The sequence below is a fragment of the Mercurialis annua genome, linkage group LG2 (genome assembly GCF_937616625.2).
Source record: "Mercurialis annua linkage group LG2, ddMerAnnu1.2, whole genome shotgun sequence".
Taxonomy (NCBI): Eukaryota; Viridiplantae; Streptophyta; class Magnoliopsida; order Malpighiales; family Euphorbiaceae; genus Mercurialis; species Mercurialis annua.
In genome coordinates, this window is record NC_065571.1 from 39,147,308 (window position 1) to 39,157,665 (window position 10,358).

At 32.4% G+C, this 10,358-nt stretch overlaps 1 protein-coding gene across 1 annotated transcript; it reads right to left on the minus strand.

Annotated features, from left to right (window-relative positions):
* Window positions 1-8,096: 8,096 nt before the first annotated feature.
* On the minus strand, window positions 8,097-9,832 carry LOC126669508 (alkane hydroxylase MAH1-like). Its single transcript, XM_056104486.1, has 2 exons — window positions 9,265-9,832; window positions 8,097-9,195 (listed from the first exon to the last, which is right to left on the minus strand). The coding sequence occupies exons 1-2, from the start codon at window positions 9,824-9,826 to the stop codon at window positions 8,315-8,317; spliced, it is 1,443 nt and encodes a 480-aa protein (XP_055960461.1). The 5' UTR covers window positions 9,827-9,832; the 3' UTR covers window positions 8,097-8,314.
* Between the last annotated feature and the right edge of the window lie 526 nt (window positions 9,833-10,358).

Genomic DNA, 10,358 nt, shown 5'->3' on the forward strand with positions numbered 1-10,358 from the left:
CAAGTTAAATTGATGATAACATGTTTATTCTAGGTTGCATGTTAATGGATTAGGTTAATTTGGTGAAATTATGCTTAGAAGCTGCATATGTTAATGCATTAGAACGAGCTATCTATTGGGCAACAATAGAACTGTATGATCACTGGTGTTAATAAAGTAGATCGAGTTGTAAGTATCATAAGCGTAAGCAAGTTGAATTAGGTCATATGGCACTACAAAGTTGGCTGTCTAGACCTAACGGGTAGTCCTGAGGCGGTAATAATTTAGTTTACGGCTCAACAACCCTATACAGAGTTAAGATGGTTGTGATACAGTTCACCATCCATCCTATATTAAACAAGAAGGCATACATTGTAGTCGATACAATAAACGCTAGAAAGTGAAAGGACTAGGGTTTCATCTCAATCGATTAATTGGTAATACTTTTATAAAAATTGATTTCTTATATATGCGATTTTAATATTCAACTGTAAAAGTGTAGACTCACTCAGAAATATTTATATTTATGACCCCCCCAATGTTTACCCTTTCAGGTTATCAAGGCTCGAGGTTAGGCTTCCATAATAATTTCGGAAGTCAATGTCAACCATACCTCTAGACCTGCAAGTAGTTGGGTATTGAAAAGTCTGTCTTTTTGTTTTCAGTAGTTCATTATATTTTGACAAACTCTAATTTGAACTATTGTATGTATATATAAAGTTGCGTATTTTCTAAAATGCTTGTACCAGTTGTTTAAAGAGGTATACTAGTTTTACGTTTTAGCATTTTAGCATTGTATTGGAAACAGAGAAGGTACATCATAAGAGATTGATGTTTGCCCTCTGGTTTCTAAAAAATACAATCAGGGTTTTACGAACCCGTTTTCAGAAATGTGTTCTTGTTAAACGAGAGAAAGGTTTGACGATGTTTTCTGGAAACAGATCATATGTTATATATGGTCTTGATTTGCGAAAAATTTAGGCTTATTATGGGTTTCGTAGCAACTACTCCCATTCCTTAGCGCCGGTCTCGGTTCGAGATTTCGGGTGAAATTCGAGTCATAACAACACATTTCGCATTCAAAATAGTTTTATTTTGATTACATTTTCGGACAAAGGTTTTCAAGTATTTAAGTACAAATGTTGAGACCACTTTATGTTTTCAGAATGTTTTGTTTCGCGAAAAATTCATAGAGGTTTTAGGCTTGCTAAGGGTTTCAGAGCTACTACTCCCATTTCTTAGCGCCGGTCTCGACTCGAGATTCCCGGTGGAAATCGAGTCGTACAAAGTTGGTATCAGAGAAATGTTCTAGGACTCGAATGTCTAAAGTATTGTCACGACCCAAATCTGTGAGTCGAGACCTGCGCTAGGGAATGTGAGTGGTAGCTCCGAAACCCGTAGCAAGCCTAAAATCACTATAAACTTTTTGCTTTATAGAACACATTTCCAGAAAACATCTTTTAACAACATAACAATAAACGTTAAAATTGTTTTCTGAGAATCACTACTTAACACTTTGGAAATCAGGATCTTACTCAAATATCGCATATCTCATACATTGCCCTGTTTCAACATACAACTCATATCATATAAACTAGTATACGTTCAAACGGTTGTCAAAAAAAAGGAAACTTTATTTAAACATAGACATCATATAAGAGTTAAACATAATATAAAACCTCTTAATACAGACCGGGTCTATCACTACTGACTACTGCAGCTTTAGATAGGAACATAACCTTTCCGTAAATACTTTAAACTAAGACTTTCAGAGCAAGGAATGGAAGCTCGACCACGTCAAATTAATGTAAACCTGAAAGAGAAACACTGTGTGTGTGTGCGTGGGGGGGGGGGGGGGGGGGGGGGGGTCAGGCTACACTGAGTGAGTTCGCATTTACAAAAGTTATTATAAATATAAATTGCATATACAGAAAACATACATCAAAATAAACCAAATATCCGATCCTATCGAAACCTTAATCATTAATCGTATCACAACTACTTATACTATATCTAATTTATATCATATTCTATTCGTATCATATTAAATCAAATCGATCTATGTGGTACAATCCCGAGATAATTCCATCGAGTTAACCGATACCATCGCTTAATCTCAAGTTGTGAATCCCGAGAAAATTCTACCGAGTTAACTCACTAGATATAGGTCCCGAGATAATTCCACCGAATTAACCTCGTATCTATCATGCATAATCCTCCTTCGTATTTCACAACCAAAATCATAACAAACTCATATCAAAACCTAATCAACCATATAAACATGTAAGACTCATATCGGTACCGGTGATCACATAGTCCTATTGACGCCCAATATGTTATATCAAAATCACACTTTACAAACAAACTATTATATTACAAACATATCAAAAAATCACAGAATATGCAATGTGTTTAATATATTAATATTACAAATAATAACTTATAATAATATTACACAAAAGTAAATTGCAAACTCACAGACACAACTATTTCCAATTCACTACGTATATTAAAACCGTCAAGCTCCTGATCCAATAACAAGATGACCCATCGAATCCTGAGAATTCACTTCTCCAAATTTCAGAAACTTTAACCAATGGACTTTCAAGATTAGAACAGGGAGAAAATTGGCTGGAGCACGACGAACCAAACATGTCGTTTTGGGCCGAAACTGTTCATGTATTTGATCTGTGTTTCGACAGAATTTTATAAAACAAAACCGGTAGAGTTGAAGAGCACGTCGATAGATTCGATTTAACATAACGAACGTCAAATTTTGACGTCGGAGTAGAGAGATATCGACTAAATAAGCCCGACGTATAAAAACCGCTTTTAGAGAATATATTGATCATAGAATAAAAACGTACTATAAACGTTTCTATATATAGACATATACATCGTCACGTGTCGTTGTGCATGCGTGCCATGTGCCAATGCGTGTAGCTTCGCATGTGCACCTCGTGTCACTATGCATGCGTGCCATGTGTCGCCGCATTTCGCTTCGCATGCGCGCCGCATGTCGCTTCTCATATGCGCCATGGTGTCTCCTCCCCCGCCACGTGTCTCCTTTATTGTATATCACGTGTCTCTATCGTTGCCTTCTATATTCTTAAATTTTTACGTCCAAAATTTTGTATTTTGACGTTTTAATTTTCAAAACTTAATCCGAAATTGTTAGCTCTCTATTTAGAGATGCATATTGATATATTAATTTCTTAGTGTTTTCTTAATCTCGCTCACACCCGTTCTAACAGATAATAATTTTTCAATTAAATTATTATTTCGCGATAAGTAAATTAGACACACTTCAGTCCATATCCTTAATACCTTAACTTACATTAGAGCTTCTGGACTTTAACAATCGCAATTTAAAACACACAGCATAACTTCAATACCGTAAAAATACGGGGTATTATAAGTACCATTGCTACTACATGTTAAGTAAGTTGTGTTAAAATTGTTAGGAATTCCTAGTAGACTATTGCAGCAACATATGATTCGAGTCATGTCTTAATAAGTTTTCAATTATTTGAATACACTCAGCTATAATTAGCAGTCATGCATGTATGCAGTCTTTATTGATGCTTTGATAAGGACCATATGATATGTTCTTGTTTTGAGTTGTATTTATCGAGATGATAACGCGATACAGAATGGTCAGGATGAATGAACAACATTCAAAGAAATTAGTTCTGCTATATCACAGAACGAAGCAGGGATTCAGGAAGAATCATCTGTTCTGGAAAATAATTACTTTTAATCTGAATTGTATGCGTTAATTGTTATATGTTTTTATATATGTTGATGCCATGTTACATGTTATGTGAAAAATATGTTTTATATAACTGTTATATATGGAATTTACGTTAAAGTTACATGTGTTTCGGTATGTTTGGGCTGTACACGGAATAAAATTGTTACTTTTATACGGTTTATACAAATACCCCTTATACTAAACAAACCCTCATAATTTCAATAAATTTCTCTCATTTCTCTCTCAACTAACCTTTCCCACAGCTTTTCCTTATCATCTAAACCATAAACAATGTTTACCGAAGATAGTAGAGCAGCATCTTCAAATCAGTTCCTCGCGCCGTTCCGCATCTATCGTGCCGCCTCCGCCGTTTTGCCTTCATCTCGTCGTCAACGTTATTTTCTCCGTTTGTTGTTACCGTTGAAGTCATTATTATCTCCGTTCGTTGTATTTTCGTCGTTTTTCTCTTTTGATTTCAGATCTGAAATGCATCGTTCTTCTTCTTCTTCTTCTTCTTTTTTGTTTTCAAATCTACAATTTGTTTTTTATTTACTGTTTTTATATAACATTAATTTTTCATTATAAAACATGTATAAAAATTATATTTAAAGAATATAATACTACTTATCATGTAACATAAAATAATTTTTGTGATTTAATGAAATAAAATTCCGTTATTTCTACATTTTTTATGTATTTTGTTGTATCTCTGTGTTTTTTTATTCTGCAGCACGATTTGTTAATGATGGTTGATTTTCTAAATTATTATAATGTTATAATATTATTGATTTTATGTTGATATTATATTGATATTTTCTTAATTGTAACATTGAAAAATAAAATAATATTGTTCGTGGAATAAACTAAAAAAACTAAAAATTAAAATGAGACTAGATAATGATATGTTAACATTTGGAAAGAAGACAAATAATCATGTTTAATTATTGTAATGCTACAGCGTTAATATTGTGTTGATTTTGGGTTGATTTTGTGTTGATTTTGACAATAATGATGTTGAATTATTGTGATGTTACAATGTTGATATTGTGTTGATATAATATTGATATTTAGTTGATTTTGACATTAGAAAAAAAAACGATATTATATGTAAAATAAAATAAAAAATTTAAACTAAATTGCAATAATGTTGAAAAAATAAAAATTAATGTAAAAAAAGATTAAAAAATTTAAATTAGTTAGTTTATTACTTATGTTGATTTTGTGTTGATATTAAAATTGACGAAAATGTCAACAGTCAAAAAAGTTAAAATCCAAAAAGTTAAAAAAAATAAAAAAATCAGGTTTTAAAAATTAAATATATGAGAAATATTAAGCGTATGAATATAATGATGAAAAAAATTAAAAATAGTGAAAGAGAATGTTGAAAAATGAAAGTTTGGATAGAAAGTAAAATTTTAGAAAAAATAGTCAAAAGAAAAATGAAAGTTGGTATGAAATGTAAAGATTTAAAAGTTAAATATGATCCCTAAATTTTTATCACTAACCATATTGACATTTAATAGTTTTAAATTTTCATTTATAATCCTTATAATTTTAAACTTTAAAAACCAAATTACGATTAAATAGAACTTGAATGATCTTTTTTAAACTTTTTCATTTATTAATTTAAATCAAATCTGTTATTAAAATTAAAAATCCAAATCCAAATTTCTTCTTCTTATTCTCCACCCACCTCCACCGAGATCCGCCACCATAATACTCGCCGCAACCGAGACCCGTCATGCCACCACCTTATTGTTCCGTCTAAGACCCATTACTCTTAGACGAGAACATACCCACTGTCCTCGTCTTAGAACAGAGGGTCTGGCGGCGGTGGATTGTGTCTGGCGATGGGATAGGATGTCCGACGGTGGATTAAGGTGGCTGGCGGCGGTTTTATTTTTAATAAGATTTTTAATTAATTTAAGTTAATTATAATTTAATTATGTTTAATTAGTATTAAATTAGAATTAATTATAATTAAAACTTATACTTAGACAATTTCAATCTTTTTTTTGTGTCAGAGGGGCCTTTTTGATACAAAAACGTAAGTTGCAGGGTTTTGTTATACGAAAATGCAAGTTACAAATTAGTGCCTACCAAAAACCGTGAGATTGATAAGCGATATGCATCAAAATTAAATTTCTTCCCACAAGCGATTCAAATCTTCCCACAAGAGTTTCTCTTCCCGAATTATATATAAAAAAAATTAAACTGTCAAACATGAAGTTGTATCAAAATTAAATTTCTTTTTATATATTAAAAATTCTTATTAGCTTTTGATATTTATATTTTATTTGATTGAATTTTGTTTTTATAAAATCTAATTGAATTAAATTAAATATAAAAAATTATAATTACATTTAAAAATATAAACAAAAATTTACTTTTTGCATTCTAAAATAAGAATCTCATTCTTCAAAATATGTATACAAAAATTTAGCTGTTAAAGTTATTAGGCCAAATGAATCACTACAAGGAATACTAGAATTAGCAGCAAATATTTTTACTGTTAATAGTGCTAAAATTGTTACTATTAATATATAGTAATAAAAAGAAATTGTGAAATGATACTGCTAATAAAATATTATATTAAGTTATTGCCAATAAAATTTGTTGTAAAATACCGCTTATAACTAACTGATGGATACCGAATCCTATCTTAACTACAAAGGAGTCGAGTCGCAGGAGATCCAATCTCAGACGATATCGAACTCCCGTCAGAAGATCAAAACATATTAGGAAGATGGCCGAATCCACAGGATCCGCCATTATATCATTCGACTATGCGAAGACCGAATCCTAGAGGACTCGGACAAAGTGTGCCGATCCCAGAATTCGGATAGATCAACAGATTTACTACATAATCTTGAAGTATCTTTCCCAATTGGATACAAATTCCAGCTTAAAAAGATAAGCTCTAACTTAGGAAGATGGGACTATTTAGGAAGACATTCCTAAATAGAACTCATGTCCGAATAAGGAAGATCACACCAAATCAGGGTCAATCCCTACAAAATAGGATTCACTTTCTTATTATAACACTGCTAGGTATGGAATCATCTACTATAAAAGGAGCATGAGATATGCCTAAAAACACAACTACATTAATATACTCAAAAACGTTGCTCAAAACTGACTTTAGCATCGGAGAGTTAATCGAACAACCACCGTCCGGTTAGCTTCTACCTTGTTTTGCAGGTGTTGTATTATTTGAAGAAATGAATAGTGTTTTTGCTTTGAGGCGTGAAATGTTTCACTGACCTAACCCACTTGACTTTCATCCCGAACCTCAACCCACAAACCTACTCCGGAGAGGAGGGGGGGGGGGGGGGGGAGGCGAGCCCATTGCTTCCCCCTCAAAATATTTATGAGCCTATATTGCATAAACCCTTATAAACTCATTATTGAAACTCTACACTTCCCATGTGGGATTTATGTTGTTTTGAAATAACACAAAAGGACAAATTAAGAATAAGACAAATTAAAATAAATTTTCACAACATCATTCACCGGTTCAGAAGGCAAACTCCATCACTGAATAATGGCAACAACTTTTAAAATTATTGCTGCCAAATATTTTTTAGTAGCAAAAAACATTCGCTGCGAAATTATTATTGCCAAATACTATATTGCTTGTAGTGATTCCAAAAAGCCAAACATTTAACGAAATTTTCAAGCATGATTTTACTTTTTAAAGTGATCATATTGTCTAAAACGTTCATCCACGAAATGGCACAAGCTTGAACCTATGGGACAACGACGTGGCGTGCCACCACTCACAAATATTAGATAAAATGTGAAGTCTGCTTAAGTTTTTTTCTAAAAATATTTATAACTTTAAACTTTAAATCGTTTCAATCGAACCTTCAAATTTTAAAAATAAAATACAATTAATTAATAAATTTTATTTTTGTAATTTTATAATTCCAATGTCACATAAATACCACATATATTACATAAACACCAATTATAATTCAACACAAGTCAACATTTTCTTTTTCTTTAATTTTATTTATCAATAATAACAAAAATATTTTTTGTATATATATAGAAAATAACTAATAATATATATTTAAAATAAAAAATAAAAAATTAAGATAATTCTATTTTTTTTATTCTAAAACAAACTTTAGCATTTCTATGAAAGTCTAGATTTTGGATTGAACGAAGGATCAAAATTGCCCCCTCAACTTGACACAAAATATAAATCAGTATATTTGAGTTATAGCTCATCGGTCATGTTTGATAATAATTATTTCATGCATAAACAAGAAAAAAAGTGAGAAATTTATAGCATAAAGATGATTCTCATTCTTTAAGTTTACAAAAGAAGTACATGTAAGTTTATATACAAACCAAATTATATACATCGAAATTAGTTATACAACTAGTAGAGAAAAAACATAATGAGTAATTCAAGTACCATATTTGAATTACTTTACTTGTCCTTTGCTTGTCTTTTATGAGTAATTCACCATACATATATAGTAGCATATCTTTTGCTTGTCTTTTATTTAGACGAGTGGCCATATTTGAATTGTCTTCAACTAGCAAACTCGAAACTGCATGCAAAGCTGATCAAGTTCTCCTATTCATCCTAATCATTAGACCATGCTTGATATGAAGTATAATAGAAGTACAATTAGGAATTACCTGATGTTCTTCTATTAGCTGAATATTATAATTATGAAGCACAACAGCAGCAATTGCCTTCATTTCATAAAGAGCAATATCCTTTCCCAAACAGGTCCTTGCTCCTGCATTAAATGCTAGAAACTTGTATGGTGAGTGTTGAATCAGCCTTCCATCTTCCTTTGATATCCATCTCTCTGGATTGAATTCTGAACAATCTTCTCCCCATACTGATTTCATTCTCCCCATCGCGTAACTCGACAACACAATTTCCATCTTCGGATCAACATAGTGTCCGCTCGGAAGAATGTCTGGCTGTAGAGGTTTCTTATGTTCATACATAACTGGTGGATAAAGCCTTAGTGTTTCGCATATTGCTCCATGCAAATACACCAACTTGTTTACCTCTTCCAACTCGAACAATTGTATTTCAGCACTTCTTTTTGGTAATAATCTGCTCAACTCTTCTCTAATCTTGGCCTCTGCAGCTGAATTCTTCGTTATTAGCCAAAAGAACCAACCTAAAGAGTTCTCTCGTCCTGCAATCAAAAAATTTACGAGCGTGTCTCTCAAAAATTCTTCCTTGGATTTCCATCCTTTCATTAATTTTTCATCGTTGTAATGCGAGGTTAAATATGATGCCAGAAGATCAACATCTTCGTCTCCGTCTTTGATGAGTTGCTCTCTTTTCCTTGCAACGTAGGCGGCTGCTATACGATCGATTTCTCCCCTAGCAATTTTCATTTTGTTTTCCAATCCAAACCCTAGCCATTTCTGTAACCTCCATAATATTTTTGGTCTTACATGCCGGTAGAATATGGCTTCTTCTGCATGATCTAAAGCATATGTAAACTCGTTTTTAGGTAATTCGATGGCTAGAGTTTTTGGATTATAACCTGTAATCACTTTCACTGTAACATCAAACGTAAACCTGTGAGCTATATCTTGCATGTCCACTATTCCGCCTTGCTCGCAAAAATGTTCAAGAACTGGAATTAGGGCATTTTCCACCGTAACATTTATAGTATCGAAGAGAAATTTTTGAAAGCGTTGACGATTGATCAAAGCGACTGCGACTTTTCTTTGATTCTTCCATTGATCAAAATCAGAATTGAAAAGGCCGTCTCCAAATATATCTCCAAATATTTCTTTGAATTCGGAGCCTTTAGGATAATTGGAGGAATTGGTACTCATCATGTGCTTGACATTGGCAGGATCAACAGTTCCTATCATATCCATGTTGATCATAAACCATGGACCTTTAAAATGGTATGTGCCGTTGCTTCTCTCTAAAATTTGCATGCTCCAATCATGAAACCGGTGGGCATTGGCCAACAGAGATGGTAGCATGCCGAGAAACGGCCAATTCCATAAAATTTCATGACGATTGCTCAAATGACTGCCTATTGCGAAGCAAATGAAAGCTAAAATAACTTCGAAAATGCCTAGTAACGCCATCAGGAATTTAATGGTGTTATTGAAAGTCAAAAATACAAAATAGGGTAAAATTGACTGTTTTACAAGGTCGGGGTGCTATTAAAAGCCAAAAATACGAAATAAGGTGTTATTGAAGAAATTACAAGGTGAGGGTGCAATTGAAAAAAAATTAAAAGGTCGGTAGTTTTTCAGATTTTAAGCCAATATTAAATTATACTTTATTTTTTCTTTCAAATTTTATGAAATTGATCAAAAACTAATAATTCCAGTTTAAGGTATTTAAAACGGAAATTCCAGTTTAAAGCATAAAGTGATTAAAACTATAAAACCGCCGCTACTTCAGAAATATTTCCTTCAAATAAGACACATTCCTGTTCTTTGATACGTCACACGTCAGACTTGGTTGGCATGACTAGGACTCCCAGTGTATGATCCTGTGAAATAAATGGCCAAATCAATTTGTTATGGGCGATGCATAAACAAATTATTTAATTTTTCATCTACTATTAGAGCAATTTGCGGGTAGCTGCTATTTTTTGGGCTTTATATAGCA

Bases quoted from the DNA above. Each gene is read 5' to 3' on its own strand.
- LOC126669508 (XM_056104486.1), bottom strand. From the start codon at position 9,826: ATGGCGTTACTAGGCATTTTCGAAGTTATTTTAGCTTTCATTTGCTTC. The intron at 9,196-9,264 runs GTTATAATCCAA...TAGATCATGCAG, and splicing joins TACAGTGAAAGTGATTACAG to AAGAAGCCATATTCTACCGG.